The sequence below is a fragment of the Ornithodoros turicata genome, chromosome 8 (assembly GCF_037126465.1).
Source record: "Ornithodoros turicata isolate Travis chromosome 8, ASM3712646v1, whole genome shotgun sequence".
Classification (NCBI taxonomy): Eukaryota; Metazoa; Arthropoda; class Arachnida; order Ixodida; family Argasidae; genus Ornithodoros; species Ornithodoros turicata.
The window spans coordinates 22,665,758-22,684,459 of record NC_088208.1 but is presented as its reverse complement, the minus strand read 5'-3'; the positions used below and the strand labels follow the sequence as shown (position 1 = coordinate 22,684,459).

Genomic DNA, 18,702 nt, shown 5'->3' with positions numbered 1-18,702 from the left:
CACAGCAGACAGCAAGTATCCAAAATCCAATCCAATCTAGTTCCATATCTTATGCCATCCAGTTCCATTCTATATCCATATCAGTTTGTTGACAGCGGATAGTGTGGTAGTAATCGGAGTTATATGTGTGCATTTGCAAGATAATTTGCAATATGACAGAAGGCAAAGTGCAGATTAGGCACTGTGCAGCAGTTTCACTGCTACTGTACAGCCGATGAGGCATACGTAGAGCAGAAAACATAGGTACCAATCTTGTTGTTCCAATAACTATCATGCCTGTCACTCCGTGTTTGATATTGTGTTCATAGGCACTGTCAGGATGCAGAGAGCTCCCGGACAACGAGACCCATGTGGGGCCTGATGAATGTGAACTTTGCCCAGCAGATGCTTCGTTTGAGGGGCCAGATTTGTTTTAATTCTGGTATCGCTTAATGAATTCCAAAGCTCAGACAATACGGAGTTCTCTCTACTCGATGAGACTGTGGTTAATAAATAAACATGTACCTTATGTGCATTCATAGAGCATCGGCTAGGTTTTCTGTACGTGTACTTTCTGCATAGTTACATGCCTGATAAAAGACACAGATGTTTATCAACATCCATAATCAAAACCCTGAGACTCAGGGGCACACAAACGACACGACACAAATCTGAGTCATGTTGTTTGTGTGTCCCTCAGTCTCAGGGTTTTGATTGTGGATGACTGTCGTCACCAGCTAGCCTGCTTCCTTGCCATCCTGTCTGGTACTTATCAATGTGAAAAACAAAACAAAAAAAAAACACTTATTGAGGGAGTAATTATTAACACAAGTGCAAGGTGAAGTTAACAAGAATACACATCTGTGTCACGGCGCTCTCTTTCTTGCATGCTTTATACTCGTAACGCTGCATGAACATGCGAGTTTCCATCTTTTAACATTTGTTTACGTGTGCATATTTGCAGTGTCGCAGAATTCATGTGAACGGAGCAACAAGTAATCGGGATGCAAGTATACCCTGTCAGACCCAATGGACAAGAAAGCAGCATACAGTAATATGCAGTTCCTACATGCAGTAGCCTGACCATTGGGTTGGGTGACTTCCCATCCTGACCACTTGTTGCCCGCTGACATGACTCATGCAAATTTGGACCTTTGTTGCACTTTTCATAACACTTCGAAGGACATTGACCAATATAGATTCTGAAATCCCGAACGAAGTTTCAGCACACAGCATGTTTTATTCTATTCCTTTCCACTTTTTATTCTAGAGACGTAAAAAGGTGAGCCATTTAAGCTCGCGATGGGCAGCATAAGGATTGATGTGACGTGGTGTCCCAGCCATGCGAACAGGTGAGCAGATCTTTACGATTGTAATGGGGATCAATCAATCAGCTAGCCATTCAGACAATACAACGTAGATAAAGCAGGACCGAGTTTCCACAGTTCATTCTGTCTCATGACGCCTTTTTTTTTTTTTCCCCTAGATTCTTCACTGTAGGAACAGATCTGCGTTTGTATGAAACTCAAAGCAGTAATGGGAGAACGGAAGACGCAAGTAAGTGAGGATGTTGGATATCGTTGTGACGGTACTTGCTTTGTCTCTTGAGCAGGGACGACCACTACTTGAGCTGTCAATATCGGATAAACAGAATACAATTGGCTCTCTTTCGGGCAGGTCGAGATGTACTCCCAGGAGCTGACCTACTTTCCATCAATGCAGATTTTCAGTATTTAAGGGTTTGTAATCTTGAACATTTTTCCTGCATGAGACTAAAGGAGAACATCCTCTCAAATTCACATACATCTTTCAGTTTATTTCTTCATTTTAATGCCTGCTTTGGTTATTTCTGTTTAGTGTAATTACCAGTTTTACCTTTAAATAGTGCCCTTAGTAAATTTATTAGTAGTAGTATAAGCATTATTATTTGTACTATTGCATGAAGTGCTTGCTTGCTAGGAGTGGCATAGGAAATGTATTTCATTTTCAGTATAATAGGTGCAGTGAATTCCACATATTCGCCGCAACCTGCAGCGACAAAAATACGTAAACCGAAACCAATTAATTACTGCAACAAATGACAGGCTTTGGTGGCAGATTTGTCTCTAAAAGGTGTCCACTGAAGGTCCCAAAAGGGGTAGTACCCATTTTAATGTCGACGGCGCCCTGCTTTAGAAGTTAAGTTTTTTCACGAAACTCATTTGGATTTTTATTTAATATTTGAAGTTTTGTTTAATAATGAGTGCCTCCCACTCATTCACACGGTGCGCAGCTTGTAGGTGGTATCAGACAGATACTTGTAAAAAAAAAAGAAAATTCTTCGACTGGTGCACCCGTTCGCAAATTATTTAGCTCGGGGGTTTAACTGAAACACTTTGTATTGTATACGGTGTGCCCTTGTATTTTTGAATTTATTCATGTTTGGTGCACCATTTCCCCATACCTTCGGGTTGTTTACAGGCACCTTATCAACAATAAATTATTATTATTATAGTGCCTCTCATGTTGCCAAAGTCCGGACTTGGACGTCTTATTGGCAGTCGGCCAAGACAGTGGAAAGGTGGTCCTCGCCAGGTATAATAATTAATTTTTATATTATTAGATGTGTCCATTTGCATGGTGACACTTCTGAAAATGCTTGTTGTCATTGGAAACAGTTTGTGTCGTTTCCACTTTGGGACCTGCTGGTGCAGATATTTGTTTTCATAATTCCTTCATATCAGTGTCATTATATCATTGCCATATTTTGCTGCTTCTTAATCTGCCATTCGAATGGATGAAAGGGTTTGATTTGGCTGCTATTGTATCACGTTTTCCGTGATTTTTGTAATTGCATTGCGGAAGGGATGGTAAAAAACTTAGGGCAGTACAGACCTGATATCCAGTCCGAGATCAGTTTCTCCCTCCGATTCCTTTTGATGCGTAAAATTACTCACTCGATGTGACTCGGGGGCCATGTAATAAATGTTTTGCTCTGCCATACACAAAAAATGCAAGGTACTTGTAGCGACAGAGGTAGACGAACGTCTCCAGTTCGTGCCACAAAACAATGCACACAGATTCATAGTACTGTCGACCCCTTGTTTGTCCAGCACTGGCTGTTTCCAGTGAAAATAACTGGATAGTGGGGGGGCCCCATAAATGAAACTGAAGAATGGAGGAGCCACCACGTTGTCAACAAATGCTGCATTTATCTTAGAGGACATAGGAAATTGTCTATCATCACCTTACCTCCGTGATCGTCACTCACATACAGTTATGGACACTGGGCTCCTTTAAACCCTTACTGATGACGTTAACCTCCAGTGCTCTGGCTGACAAGGGACTGACAAGACTTTATAAATTTCTTTGACAGTTCATTACAAAAAGTCACTAAGGTGGTACCCATAGAAACTATTCCTTTATTTCTTTTATTTATTTAGTGTACCCTCAGGGCTTAGGAACCATGTATATATGTGGTTACAGACATACACTATTTATTTATTATTTATTGGTATTTTTATGGTGTCCATGAATAGCAGTTGCCTAGGTGATGGTGCACCCCAAATTGAAACACAACCAACAACATAACAGAAACTAGTAAAGGTAATAGTGGCGCATCTAGAACAATGGAGATACTCAAGTACTGAAATACAGGTCTGAAATAGTGGTAAGTGAGCAATCGCAACATATTAAAGTCAAGAGAAAATCATACTAGAGTCGCAACTGTAGAGAAAAAAAGATCTAAAGTTAGTAAAAATGTCCAAATCGCACTCAGAAGAGATATTATTAAAATTAGCTATAATGCGTGATAAAGGACTAATTAGGACTAATTGCTAACTAATTAACTAAAGGACACTAATTGTTAGGGAGCTTGCAGACCTTGAATAGAACCCTGATGGAAGGAGGGTAGTCCAAAAATGTTAAAACTTACTGAATCTTATTTTACGGGTGTACCTTTTACATTCGTTAGCATTTTGTGTTGGCCATGTTATGTCATGTGCACATTTTCTTTCAGCTTTGGCCGGACCTACAACGGTGCTGGTTTGGTTGGCCGTGAATTCTGTAAGTCCTGGCAATTCTATTTTCATCTGGCAGTCTTAATCTTAAAGCTTATCGATGCCGCATTCCATAATCTTGCTATTTTCCCGCAGTGCCCAAGCAGATGCGCCGCTGTAACACGGTCGCATGGAATCCTGTGGAGTTCAACATTGTAAGTCTTCACGTAGATTAACCATTCACAAGTGCAGGCTCTGTAGCATGACGACAGTGACAATTGTCCGGTGTTTTACGGGACGTAGACTACTTTGACTATAATGCAACGTGTGAACGATGTAGTGATGCATTGGGAAGTTCCTTACATGGTTCTTACTTCCTTGTATTTTCATTTCATTTTCAGTTGGGAGCTGGGCTTGACAAGCACAAAGGCGACAACTCCATTCTCATTTGGGATGTGCAGCAGACAAGCAGCAGTAGTGTAACCAAACCTAAAGAAGAATATGGTAACTCTGGCTTCAATGAAAATGAAACTTAAAAAAAAAGTATAGTCATGCCCTGCTTATCAAGACATTTCTCTGATATGCATGCCTTGACTGATAGCTAAGGCCCCGGGTTTCCCGCGAAATTTCGCGGAATCCCTTATTTTTAGGCTTGTGCGGATACTCGAGTTCTCGAATTCGACTATCGCCAAATATGAACGACACCTTCCGAAAGCGGGCTTTGCCTGACGCTTCCCCTGCATGAGGTGAAGCCTGCTTTACAAAATTGCACATGCTGCAGGACCAACAAAGGCAGATTGTATTTTAGCTTAAGATAAGGTTAGGACAAGTTTATTGTGCATACTTCACCCGAGGAAGGGGCGGTGTCCCTTCCATGTGCAATTTAGCGGTGGCACTGGGGATTTTGATTTGATGTCTGGGAGGTTGGCTTTAAAAAGTTGACTGTTAAATAATGCCTCCAGCCTATGAACAAAATGGGGGGCGCTCAAGATGTAACTTCCCCAGGGCATGCATTGTAAACTCCTTCCTGTAAAGTTCCTATAGACTCTGTCGATGCTGAAAGATGTTTTAGCAGGTATAAACTGATTGCAGGCGACAGACCGCATCAGAGGAGAACACAAGATATCATGTGTGTAATGCTGAGCCACAACAGTGCTTCAAATTTGTAATTTTATAAAATATTTTTGGTCTCACATTATTGAAGCAAATGAAGCGTTTCCTGTTCCAAGCAGCCATTGACTCCCTGCCGCGGAAAATCGCGGAATTCACAAGTCGGTGCAACAGAATTTGGAATTTCTTGTCTAGCAAGAGACTGCCAATCACAACTATACTCATCTGCTATCTACGTTTGCATGTTGTGGACGTTACTGTGCTTTATATCAATTTAACAGGATAGGTGCATGGAGGGCCAGGGATGTGGGTTAATGTCAGACGATCACACTGGTACAGTCGCCGACCGATTTCTCAGACCCCGATTTTTCGGACAGGCTCGATTATTCGGACTCGTTCGCGGAGCGGCCGCAGGCCCCATAATGTATAAGAACGCCCAAAATTTCGGACGCCATGCAGCTCCGTCGCTCGATATTTCGGACTCTGTTTTCCCAACCTGCGAATTTCTCTCTTGGGGTGACAGAAAATATTGGTACCATCTGAAATTCGTATCAAAGGAAATCAACCAACTAAAATATTGAGGCAAAAAAATAGGCAGTAATGATTGTTCATTTTCCATTCCTCTGAGTTGAAGAGGTCTGTCCGCTTTTGCCTCTTCGTTTTTGGCCAACGGCCCAGCACGTGCTGTCCGCCCGCGAGTCGCGCGACAGCGCTGTAAAGCGAGCTTCACCTAAAGCACGCATGCGTTAGGTGAAGCCGACTTGCGGACTTCGTGACGGCGGTGCCTCTGACAGTGTACATTGGCGAAATGTCGCTTCGGGAAATAGAAGCAGATGTTATCAGGCAGAGCTGGAAGTGCGCTAGGAAAGCATCGACAAATTTTTCCAGGCAACTAGTGCTTAGTAAAGTTTATTTTGAAGTGAAATTCGTTTTTTCGGACTGCTCGATTATTCGGACTTTTGCGCGATCCTCGCCGAGTCCGAAAAATCGGATGGCGACTGTATCGGGGACACTGGCCATGGCTGTATGCAAGAAATTTGACGCGTGCTTGATGAATCAAACTGAGGGAATGCCGTGGAAAGTTTCAGTAACACGAAATCCGTTCTCTTCAGGGTATTCGGAGTCGGCACAGTCGTTTTCGTGGTTTTTTCACCAGCCCCGCAGTTTCGTCTGTGGCATGAACAACAAGCACATAAAAATTTTTGATCTCAGAGGTAACAAAACTTTCTATTGCTTGCTTCCATGTTGCTTTTGTTGTACAGAGAACAATTCATGCAGTACGCACACAGTGATAGTAATAAAAAAATGCATGCAGGTTGTCTCCTACTGTCGTAACGTAAGTTGATGTTGTCACTCGTAGGTACTATACCGTTGTACATACTGTGAGACAGAATCAGCGCCCTGAGCACGATTGGCATCGTCGGTTTCGGGGCGTGAGCTTTCGAGCCCTTAGTATTCTCTTGGCCTCTTGTGTCATAAACAGCACCATCCGCTGCATCTCTCTTGCTGTCACACTTAGTCATCATTTTGTACTTAACAATACCTAATAATGTTGTTACTAAATAAAAGGAAGGCAAGGTCACAGAATAGTACTTTTAGACCTGAAGTGAACATTTAGTATGTAGCTACTCGAAGCAAGTGCAAAGTGAGTACGTATATACATAGTCATGTGACTGAACCAAATGCACAGCATATTTATGTTACATATGCATATGAGATTTTGTCAGCAATGTACCCACAAATCAACATCAATGTGGTATAGGGGGGGGGGGTATATATTTATTGATATTATTATTGATATATATTATTTGTGGGCGTATGCATTGGGAGCTGAACTGTATTGGGCAATCTCAGTTCTGAGGGGGTGTTGCAAGAAACCGAGGGTGATGTAGGGAAATCCCTGGTTTTTGTATGAGGCAGTAATCACTTCATTTTATACCCTCTTCAGTTCAAAATTTGAATATAGAATTCCATATGTAATTTGGAATTCAAATTGAATATGCAATTATACGACTCTGTATTTGGAAGTCAGGACATTTGCACGGCCTTAATTAATTAATTGTTGTAACTCGGGAGGTCATTAGGTCGTGCCGGTGGTTAAACATGTTGCTAACTTGCCCGTAGAGAAATCTCTGAAAACCTGTCTGTACATTAAGGCCCATTATTTCTATCGAGCATTGCTATAAAAGGGGTTCTACTCTGTTCCAAATTGAAAATGTTCCCTCGAGGCAGTTATCCACTATTCTGCCAGAATGTCTGATAATTTGGAACTCTGTACGCGCACTCAATCTTGTATGCTGTACGTGTACATCCAGTGTCTCAGATTCGTTTACGTGTAAGAATGTGTTCCTGTTTTTAATGTTACGTATTTATTCGTGTTACTTTTTATATGTACCGTGTCCCGCTCAGAGGGGGCACGAAGGAACAGCACCACGACGAAAGCATGTTACGGAGTCTGTGTTGATCCCTTTGTGGAACACAGAATTGCTTCATACCAGGGGGTGGGTAAAAAGTTACGTTTGTTAGAGTAATGTGAATTTCACTTCGGGCTTTTTTTACTTTACAGAACCAAATAGTGCTATGGGACATAAGAAATTTCGACAAACCTGTATCCTTTTCATTAAATTTGGCAGCTTAAATAGAACGTAACCACTGTGAACTGTGTGGAACTGTGATGTTCGTATGAAATGCATATGTTTGTTTCATGGTATTAGCAAACTGACTTTCATATTATAGATGATGGAAAAGTAACCAGACTCCATCAGTTCTTTTAGCAAGAGACCTGCTGATATCAAATCACGGGAAAATGTAGTGCATCACTATTTAATTTGGCCCTTATTGTTATGAAATGCATGCTACTGCATGCTTTTGCAGTCAGTAAGCATATTAATAACATCTGTTCTTATAGCATAACAGTGGCATGAGTTGAGCAGAGAGGTATAAAATATCCAAATTTCAGCATGTACAGTTTTGGCACTGAGAAGCATGTGCCAACATCCACTGCAATATAATTATAGTCTGCCCACTCCATCTTCTTATTAAAATAAATCCTTCATAATTTTTTTTAATGTTTACCTGAGTTATTATGTGGCAATTTCCTTCACACTTGTTTGTAGGTGACTACACAAACAGAAAGTGGGCAGGTAGTGAAAATAGCATGGTGCCCGACAAGGTACAATCATTGTAGTAGTTCCTACGGTTATCATTATCATGTAAGCTGCTGCCAGCTTCATTGTGAAGAAACATTTATGTTTTTGCATTTCCCTAGGTCAAACTTAATTGGTCTCTTTACAAAAGACAGCAATGTAGTCAAGCTGTACAACATTCAGCAGTCACCGGCTCTTGCAGACGACGTTGAACCCACAATGGTCGAGAGGTTCATTCAACGTAAGTGAACCAGTAACAGAAGCGCTTAAGAAACATCCACAGAAATGTGAGGTAATCGTGTGCCATCTTTTTTTTTTTTTTCCAGCTTTCAACAATGTGATGCTTAGTTCCTTCTGCTGGCATCCAACCAATGAGAACCGGATGCTCGTGATCACACCTGATAATCAAGCCAAGGACTACATGGTCTTTGACAGAATTGCCCTGGTACGTTTGTTATTTATTAGGGCTGTACAAATATTCAACATTTCGAATATACGAATCGAATATTTTCAGTATTTGTATTCGATTCGATTAGCCGATTTTATTCTCGTGGCTTTCGAATAAATCGAATGTCTTCTCATATTTTAGATTTCACGAATTCACGAGCCTTACGCGTTAAACCCATGAAGAGTTTTCCAGATGGAAACGCGTTGTAGCGGTGCGTTCCGTGGTCGTGAAGTCCGCGTCCGCAAACGACTTCTCGACAGCTTCTCGCCAGTCTGGCAGGATGCATGTTGTCCTGATCGGCTTCTCAGCCATCAGATTTGTCATAAAGTGAAAGCAACCACGTGCTGAGAGCAGCACCTTTGATGTGAAAGATAGCTGGAATGATAGTGTACGTACGCGTAAGATAACTGCTCCAACATTTACAGAACTGGTCACCAGCAAATATAGTGTGGACACATGCAAAGAAACTGATCCACTATTGGGACTGTACGGATGACGGCTACAGCCTGTTGGATGACTATGCTGTGAAGATGCGGCAGCGTGCCCTCCTGGGATATGGGTTGAAGGTGGAGTGTTCATTTCTTACTGACTTTTAGAATCATCAAAACTGCAAAACAAAATAAAAATAAAATGTAATTGCGGATATGTGAGCCTGATGAGAGATGGTGACTCACATACAAAAAAAAAATTGTTTTATGATTTCTCTAATAGACAAGTTCAGAAAATCCCAGTGCTCTTCGCGCATGCATTGTGTCCTGGGCGCTTGCTGAGCGGGGGAACGAAGAATAATCCTTCACATTTTGCTTTCGCTGACCTTGACACGTCGTGGACAATGGACCGTTAGGGGAGAAATCGGAACGGTTTGGAGGTCCACCCGTTTCTTTCGTATTAGTAAACTCCCAGAGTTCAAAGCGGAGCTAAGCACTCTGGGATTTTCTGAACTCGTCTGTTGGAAACGCCGCAGAAACACTTACTATGATTAGAACTACTACAACTCATAGAATAATATTATGACTACTGTGATTAGGAATAGGAAAGTGACTAAGCATGATTGTACGCTGATTGTGTATACATATATAAAAATATTTTTGTGCAGATTTTGCATCTTCTTCTAGTTTTTGTGTTCTTTTGTACTTTTTCCCACTTCTGCTATAACTCTAATGGGTGCTGCCCATATTCTTAAATAAATAAATAAAATAAATATTTATTTCTTGAATGTATCCACTTCCCACTCAACTGTGCAACATTTCCTTGTATACACCATTTCTTCTCCTGTTGTTTTATTGTGCAGCTCTTTCACTCTTGGGTATATTGAAGCAGGATTGTAAGGGACCTACGAGAGTACCCCTTATATAAAAAAAATCTATGGAAAATCATTTCTGGAATACTACTAATAACTACTGGATCTAAAATAGAATACCTAATACAAAGTCTCACTTAATTGAGGTTAATTGTGCACACTGGTGAGAGAAAAGGCTAAATGCCACACGTGCATGAAACACGTTTGTGACGATGCACGCTGACCACACGTTCTAAGGAGTTCCACTAGGTAGCACACCCATCGAGCAAATAAATAGATAATGAAAAGTGATATTTTTTATAGCAGCTTTTTTGTAACGCAGTTTGTGCTCATTGCACACTAATGTTCATCCTCATTTATTTCATTTTTTAAATATATATATCTCTCTCTCTTTGGTTGGTAGGAAGAAGAACTGTGGAAAAACGCTGAGACACTGCCAGACAACAAGCATTTGAAGGTCTTGTGGTCGTGGTTGGATGATATCCTTTTAGCATATTATCTCCTGTACATCGATATGTTTAGTAAAGGAACAGATATTTCAATAGCACCAAACCAATGAAATGGTTAACACTCAAGGTTGTGGTGCTGTAACACAGAGTTCATAGTGCACAGAAGAAAAAAAATACTTTTTAAATTTTTGCAGCACATCATTTATTATGGTGCAAGAGGGTACACATCATTTGCAAATTCCTGGTTGTATATAAATAAAAGAACTGATGTTCTGAGGCTGGAACAACATAGAAGGGACAAATACATACAAAGCCTCAATTTGCCTAAGAAATTAACGATGAAAGATGAAAGTCACTGAAAAGGTTAGCTAGCTGTAGCAGTGAGCGTAGCAGTGACTTTCATCTTTCATCGTTAATTTCTTAGGCAAATTGAGGCTTTGTATGTATTTGTCCCTCCTATGTTGTTCCAGCCTCAGAACATCAGTTCTTTAATGTTCAACAGTTGCCGCCTGCGTCGATCCCGTCGTATGAATGTGTGTATGAGTGAGCAAAAATGTAAGAGTGAAAGGAGGATGAGTGAGAGAGAGTGGCTGGTTTGTCCCTTCAGATGACGCACCCTGGAAGTCGCTGAGAAGGCGTGTTAGCTCAATTGGTAGAGCCCTGGACCGGCAATCCAGAAGATGTGGGTTCGAGTCGTACAGCTGGCTAACGTTTTCAGTGACTTTCATCTTTCATTGTATATACATAGTTCTTGATGCTACATAATGGGCTGTGTGTTCTCGTGCTTGTTACACCTTGATTACCCTTGACTGTAATCGATAGCACTGTTGAAACTGCTAGATGATTCCTCCAAGTTGAGGCTAGTGAACAAGAATGACTATGCAGTGGGTGTGCGTGCCATTTTACAAGACCTGACGCACCCTCGACAGCCGGACAGCGGCCTACGGCAGGCCCCCAATTCTTATTCTTTTATGACTTATTCCAGTAAAGAAAGGTATGACAGCACTGTACTGTTGTTGACCCTGCTGTTCTACAGGTTTTCCCGGCGATTTTAATCTGAGTGCCAGCTAAATTAATCCATGCCCCATAAAGTTTGCATGGCACATGGATTAATTTTGATGGCGCTCGGATTAAAATCGGCGGGAAAACCTGTAGGATTAAACCTAGTAAACCCGTTCTTGCAAGACAAGCGAGTTAGTCCCAGAAAACTTTGATCTCAAGCTATGGACGCTTCTTGGAGGTGATCATAATTACAGCCTGAAGTTTTAGGCTTTAACCGAATTATGCCCCGAATTGAAGGTTGCCGCTATAGGGTGAAACCCGATTTTTACCCGGCAAAATGCCCCACACTGAGACGTTTGTATAGGTATGCACACTAACTTGTTTGACAGCAGATGCAGTTACATCACCATTTGTACCAAACCAGTACAGTTAGTTTGAGTAACTGAAGCAGGTTTCTCCCCGAATTAAGCATACTGGAATTTTTTTTTTATCCGAATTCGCGTGAATTTAGAGCACATGTTTATTTACGAGATTTTTACCCCATAAATTTAGAACAACAAAGATTTCCCGAAAACTTCAGGCTCTAATCATATTGCCATAGTTATGTATAGTTATGCCATTGTTGTGTTATGACGACTTGGTTTGATACAGGACTGTACTGTACATGTGCCTGCTTGCCCTCCCTAGATTGCTGTACTTTGCCATTACAGGGATAAGGCCCTCTGGCTGTGTGGCTGGAAGACTAGGCATGAAAACCTTCCCGCAAACATATTCTCGGAGAGGTACTCTTCTCTCTCTCCTTTTCTTTCCTAATACTGTGGTCTTGAGCTTTCAGCTGCATTACCTAGGTTTCCCCCTGTGCACATTTAATGCCTGTTACTCATACTTTCAGGCTAGCGAGGCATAGCAGCTACTCCCGCAAGGCAGCAGTGCACCTCTTCAACATGCGCATCAAGGAAGCTATTGTAGTGCTCAAGGAGGCTGCAAATGCAAATCCAGGTACTGGCATTGTGTCCAGCTCATCGTTACTTTAACTTTTGTTCCTTATAGTTTTGCAGCACGACTGTATGCTTGATTGTGCAAACAAAGCTCGTGGTAATCGGGAGGTGGCTAATAAAGATGCTGCGATGATGACAGCGTGTCTACTTGAACAAAAACACACACCTGTTATTGTGTCCTGTATCTAGGTTATTTTGGTGCATGTATGGGGCCTTGTGTTTTTTGGGTTTTATGTTTTGTGAAAATTGGTGTTAGTTCAGGATCTGTCAAACAGGGTAAAATCTGGTTATGTCGGGTGGAGAAGTAGATTTTCGGGTAGAAAATAAAAAGAAGAGTGCTTCTCACATTTTAGATTGACAGAAGATACAGAACAGCTGGGCTGAGTGTTCAATGCTTAGCGTCCTCCAGTGCCCGTATTAGTGGCTGAATTGGCACTTTTCCAAGTTCTGTTCTTCGGGTTTTACCCTAGTTGATGATGATGCAAATTGGGTGGTAAAAATGGGTTTTGCCCTACAACGCAGGGCCCTATGTATGTACAGTCAAACCTCGATATAACAAAATGCTATACAACGAAATTTGCAATACAGCATAATAATTTGTAATTCCCTTCCACAATTGGCTGCCCTATTTCGTCAGGCTCGACGCAACGAAAGAAATAGTGTTCCCCGGGAGCTTCGTTATATCAAGGTTGGGCTGTATTTGTTGCAATGCATCATTTCTAAACAGTTTCGTGTCACGCGTGAGGGTTCCTTCAAGGTTGGGTAGTGTGATACAGTGAACCCTCGTTAATATGACCCCCGATAATATGACACAATCGCTTTAGGACCGTTTTTCTTGGGAACCGTGCCGCCGCCATGTAAATCCATCTCGTTAGTATGGCAATCCGCTTATCCGACTATGGCTGAGATTTTTGTCATGAGTAGGGTCAAACACGGGTATTATCTTCTCGTTATTATGACCACGTCACATGACACGCAGAGTAGCCCCATGGAGAGGCTACACACATACCTCAGGCAGAGGGTGACACGTGTTGAAGTAGGGCACCAAGGTTTGGGATGACTCCTGATGTTGTTGACCTCGGAATTACTCATAGCGGTCTCTGAGGTCAGCGGATTGTGTGTTTCTCGTTAGTATGACAATTCGCTTTATGACCAAAATCTGCGGGAACGGTGGTGGTCATATTAACGAGGGTTCACTGTATATTGTCACCGTACATGTCTCGTTGCAGATTCCAACGTTAGCATGGTAGCGATGGCGCTCTCAGGTTACACAGCCGAGACGCGTGATGCCTGGAGGAGCATGTCGCGAGCGTTACAGCTTTCCTTGGGCGATCCCTACCTAGAAGCCCTCTTCACATTTCTCACATCTGAAGATGATGGATACTGGGAGCTTCTCGTGAGTACTCTGACCCTCTTGTCAGGGTCCATCCTTGAGCTTCTGTTTCAGTTTGTTTCTCTGTCGGTGATGTACTTGCAGAAGGGATTTATGTAGGGTTACCATGTCGGGTCGTTTTGCCACGAAAAATGCCGGCTAAGTTAAACCGAAAAGGAGAGTGAGGAGGAGATATCTGCACAAGGGAAAAAGAGAGAGAGAGAGGAATAGGAGGGGGGTGAAAGAGAAGCTTATCGAGAGAGAAGGTGCCCAGCGGCGCGCACAAAAACATACTGTTTCTTCAGTTCGGACTATTCGTTTACAATGTCCATAAAAAACAAGAAATGGAAACAGGGAAGAGTAATACTGTACCACCACCGCAGTGGTGTCGGACCCGTCCCAGCTTCCTTTGAGGGACTCGGGGGGAATTAGCGGGGAATTCTCCTTGAAACACCTTCTGTGGTAAAGTGCCGGTAAAGCTCTGCCGGTATTGCCTTTCACTGAGCCGTGATGCTTAGCCACCGGCTGAGTTGCAACCCTAGCTGTGTGGCCTACTACGGTTCACATTGTATTAGCTAAACTTTTGTGTAACACTTTGTGACTGTTCTCTTTCTTTTCAGAATGACAGAAATTTAGCAGTTGAGGACAGAATAGCTTTTGCTTGTGTTCATCTACCGGATGCAAAGGTACAACATAAAGTGTTCAATATAGTGTTCAATGTGGGTGCAATATTAGCTTAGACTTAATAATGCCAAATCCACGAAAGTACAAAACATTGAGAGAATTGTAGGAGTCTACCAATCACCATTTCTTTCTATAGTTCAACTTCCCTAAGGTAAGGCAAGAGTATCAGCACATGTATATTCCACAGCTTCACACAAAACTGAAGTTCTAATGACACTTCCGGTGTTACTACATTACATTACTTTAACCTTTTGGGAAACCTGCAAAACATTGTCGGCAACGACATAGACCTATAAACCATCCAAGCCCACTTGTGCAAGAGCAAGTGTTGGCAATACATAGTCAACTTTGTGAAGCTCTGTTAACTCTCCTTCGAGAAAAGCAAAGATAATCATCTGACAGCCCTTTCAGAGTGACTGTCAGTGCTTGTGGTTCACATGATCATTCAAATGAATGTTAGTCCGCAGCAGAAGGTTGGTGATTACACTCTCATTTTGACATTTAACAGCTTGTACAGTATATTGAGAGGCTCACAACATCCACATTGGAAGAAGGCAACTTGGATGGAATCTTACTCACAGGTACATGTTTCTACAACAGTGCCCAGCCCCACTGGCATTCATAAATGCTCCGCGATTCAGGCATGTTCACAGTACCACGATACATTATGCTGCAGGCATGACAGAAGAAGGCGGAGAATTACTGCAGAAGTACGTCGACCTCACGGGAGACATCCAGACAGCTAGTCTAGCCCTCTTACATGCTCACTCTAGTCCCTTGAGTGGAAACTCCCAAGCTCAGCTCTGGGTCGACAGGTACCGCAACCTTCTGGACCGCTGGAGGCTGTGGCACGAAAGGTATTTCAATATACCTTTTATATATATATATACCAATTTCCTCCGAAACTATTCTCGTCGGATGCGCGATAGCACCAGGAGTGCAGAGGATAGAGGCATCTAAGTTCCAACTGTCCCTTGACCCCGGTTTGAGTTCTACGGCCAGGCGGACATCCACTCGAAGAAAGTGTGCAACTACAAGATGACCGTCACCTAAATTCATTACTTAACTTTTTAATTGGGGGATTTTGGGCAAGAGCAAGATAGCAGATTGAGAGACTAGCCTAGTGGCAAGCCATTTCACGTTTAACAAATCGTGAAACACGCACGCACGTTAAAATATCCATCCCCGAATTTTGATACGCAAAATGAGCTGAAACCGAAACCGCAGCGACCAGGGATGCAGGGAGTATACAGCGCTCATTTCACGTCAGAGGACCCTGTGATCGTTTCATGAAAGTTTGGGGCTACGACTTCTTTTCCTTTTTTGTAACAGTATGCTTCGACATCTAGTATATGGCGAGACGCTGGGAAGGTTATCCCGATAAAATGGTTAAAAAGCAAGCGAGCTGGTGGCTAAGATCCATGACGAAAACCCGAGACTGGGAAAAGACTTTGTGTTGTGTCGTCTGTTTTTCGTCTTTTTCCCAGTCTCGGGTTTTCGTCATGAAGGTTATCCCTACATTCTGTTGGATGACTCCATAGCGTAATCCTGCAAGGAATGGACATTCCCTGGGTAGGTGAATCTCGGAAAGGTTCTTTTTGTACTCCATATGTCGGAGCGGTCCCGCTTTGTGTATGCGAGGCGGTGTTCTACCTCCTAGTATTCCCTGAACAGATAACGAACACTAGAAGGTTTTTGACCATCCCTCCCCCTTATTTCCTCCTCTTTTAAAATGAGTGCCACACAAATGCGTGCTCAAAATTTTGGGTCGGTTCAATGCCTCCAAACGTGAAAGAGAAGCAAGCAGTGGCCACGGCTTGAAAGGGCCAAAATGACTGACAGCATCTAAGATGGTCATATATCTTGCGTTGTGGAAGTCATTACCTCCACCAAAGGAAGAACGAAGCTTTTTTTTTTTTTTTTTCTTCATGAGGTTCAGACTATGCATTCCTTTCTAAACGGTTCAAAGAATAAAATTGTGATTTGAAAAAACAACGCTTATTCACCGCTTTCACACAGTGGAAAAGGTGAAAATAAATTATGAAACTGTTAGGCTGGGCTCAGTATTTTTGCATTAGATAGTACTTGGGATTGCTCCACTTGTTACCAAAATGGGGTCCCCCCAAATCATATCTTTTTCTCATGTACGGCACATTAATTGCAGGGCTCAGTTTGACTGTGCCTGGGCACGGCACCACTCGGGAAGCAGTTCCGTTCCAGGGCAGCAGGTTGTGGTCAGCTGCAACTTTTGTGGTCTTGCAGCTTCCCCCTACCTGCACATGCAAGGGGCCCTGCAGGGACGGGGGCCACGAAGTACAGGGGCTAGTGGTCAGGCAGGATCACACCTGAATGTGTCCACACCATCCGTACAGAAGTCAAAGGTGAGAGCAGCAGTGCTTACAATTTTTGGCTTAGTCTGCAATATCCTACGACTATGAATTGAGTGAAAATTAAACCAGAGGAAAATGCACGAGAATTGTATCTATATAAATCCGTAACATTTCATTATCAAGCCGGTCTTCCAAGGTATTTCTCCAGTTCTCGTACACGTCATTGGCTTAGATTTTTACTTGATTAATGTTAATAAATTAAATTAATTAATGTGCAGCTCAATTATGACCTCACTTGTGACACGTACTAGGACAAAAATAACTTCATATTCCTTTCATAGTATTCATGTTATCCTTCTTGCAGGTGACCTGTTGCCCAAGCTGCAGAAAGCCCCTGCCACGTTGTGCTTTGTGCCTGACTAATCTGGGTACACCTGCAGGCAGCTACTGGAGAAAATATGAGCACATGGGTGAGTAGGGAACTTTTGTTTTCGAAAGCACCATCATAATGGTGTCAAACTAAGATGAAGCAGTGCAATTTAGGATTCAGTATTCATTGATTTTGTGCTGTTTGCCTGCTCAAGCCATCTGGCTGACAACATTTGCTGTAAAGTTCCTCGTTCCTGTCTCATGACCTGTACTGATTGGTACTGACTGTAATAGGGGCAGTGACTGTACTGTACTGTACTGACTAGTAAGACTTTATATGCAATTGTGCTATATAACTTTCTTTTGTTCCAGATCAAGTAAATGATGAAAAACTGTCAGATTCTTCAACATGGTTCACCTGGTGCCAGACATGCCGCCACGGAGGTCATGCGAGTCATATCAGCGGATGGTTTAAGTACGTTGCGTAGCATTTCTGTTGCTCCAACCGTAATCTTCATAACGGTCACAGCATTACTTAAAAATATATTGCAAACATGCAGAGATGTTGCATGTATGAAGGAAGCGTAAAAACTATTTCAGACTCGCTTTCAGAATCCATTGGAACTGACACAGATTGGCATTGTGATTTTTGTTACAAGAGAACATTTTCATATTTTCAGAGAACACACAGAATGTCCAGTCACTGGATGTTCCTGCAAGTGCTGGTTCCTTGGATCACCGCCGGGAGATCTCTGAACAAATTATGTGTACTGGCATTAATCACAATGGCTAATGGCAAAATTCTACAGAAAAAACAGTCAACATGTCAAGTCATTGTTGATATATTTGAGACGCAGGAGACTTCCCCCCGAGAGACTGCTGTTGAGCACGTGTGAATGCTAGATTTTCGAGCTGGTATTCCATGTATTATAGTTTTTGTTTTAAGAATACACTTGTCACAAAGTTCCTTGTAGTCATGTTCGTTAGCAAAATCGATTTTCTTCCTTTGTTTGCTTTACAAGAGATGACTGTTGACTTTGCAGTATCTAAACTTCAGGAAGGGGCTTCCATGTGAAACACAAAGGACACTATGAAACGTGAACGTGAGATCTCGCTCCTTTTGCCAAGCATTTCTAACCACATGGTGTCCATAATAGTATCCAGATGAATGCTACAATAGCTCAGACTATAGCCAAGACAAGCCAGTTGGAAGTCGCCCATGCAGTGGAGTGGTTTATTGTTGGTAGTGATGGGCCACGGCCATTTCGCATGTACAGTTTGATTGGGAAAAAATACATAAAAAATATGTTCAGAGGTAACATAACAGATGTCCACTCTGTTATGTTACACACCATAATAGGGGGTCTATATCATACAAGTAAACAAAAAATGTATAGGAGAATAAAGTGACGGGGTTACAGCCCTAGCAGTACAGCTGATCAACAGAGATGTGCCATTTGCTATGTACATTGTGACATACTTTCTGTGCAGTGATACTAGTCAAATAGCACACATTCAGTTGCTTGCTTCCGGCAAAA

The 18,702-nt window shown here is 42.2% G+C and overlaps 1 protein-coding gene across 1 annotated transcript; it reads left to right on the top strand.

The window, feature by feature from the left end:
- The first annotated feature begins 69 nt into the window (after nt 1–69).
- LOC135366711 (GATOR2 complex protein MIOS-like) lies at nt 70–18,130 on the top strand. The gene is made up of 27 exons (XM_064599540.1): nt 70–243; nt 1,250–1,331; nt 1,466–1,536; nt 1,657–1,718; nt 2,474–2,553; nt 3,977–4,023; nt 4,113–4,171; nt 4,358–4,460; nt 6,179–6,280; nt 7,476–7,567; nt 7,633–7,674; nt 8,183–8,238; nt 8,335–8,453; nt 8,539–8,657; nt 9,086–9,226; nt 10,364–10,439; nt 11,235–11,403; nt 12,122–12,193; nt 12,304–12,410; nt 13,639–13,805; nt 14,402–14,467; nt 14,974–15,046; nt 15,142–15,322; nt 16,630–16,846; nt 17,160–17,265; nt 17,537–17,639; nt 17,845–18,130. The coding sequence occupies exons 2-27, from the start codon at nt 1,282–1,284 to the stop codon at nt 17,918–17,920; spliced, it is 2,556 nt and encodes an 851-aa protein (XP_064455610.1). The 5' UTR covers nt 70–243; nt 1,250–1,281; the 3' UTR covers nt 17,921–18,130.
- The last annotated feature ends 572 nt before the right edge of the window (nt 18,131–18,702 follow it).

Bases quoted from the DNA above. Each gene is read 5' to 3' on its own strand.
- LOC135366711 (XM_064599540.1), top strand. From the start codon at position 1,282: ATGGGCAGCATAAGGATTGATGTGACGTGGTGTCCCAGCCATGCGAAC. The intron at 1,537-1,656 runs GTAAGTGAGGAT...TCTTTCGGGCAG, and splicing joins TGGGAGAACGGAAGACGCAA to GTCGAGATGTACTCCCAGGA. The intron at 9,227-10,363 runs GTGGAGTGTTCA...TTTGGTTGGTAG, and splicing joins TCCTGGGATATGGGTTGAAG to GAAGAAGAACTGTGGAAAAA.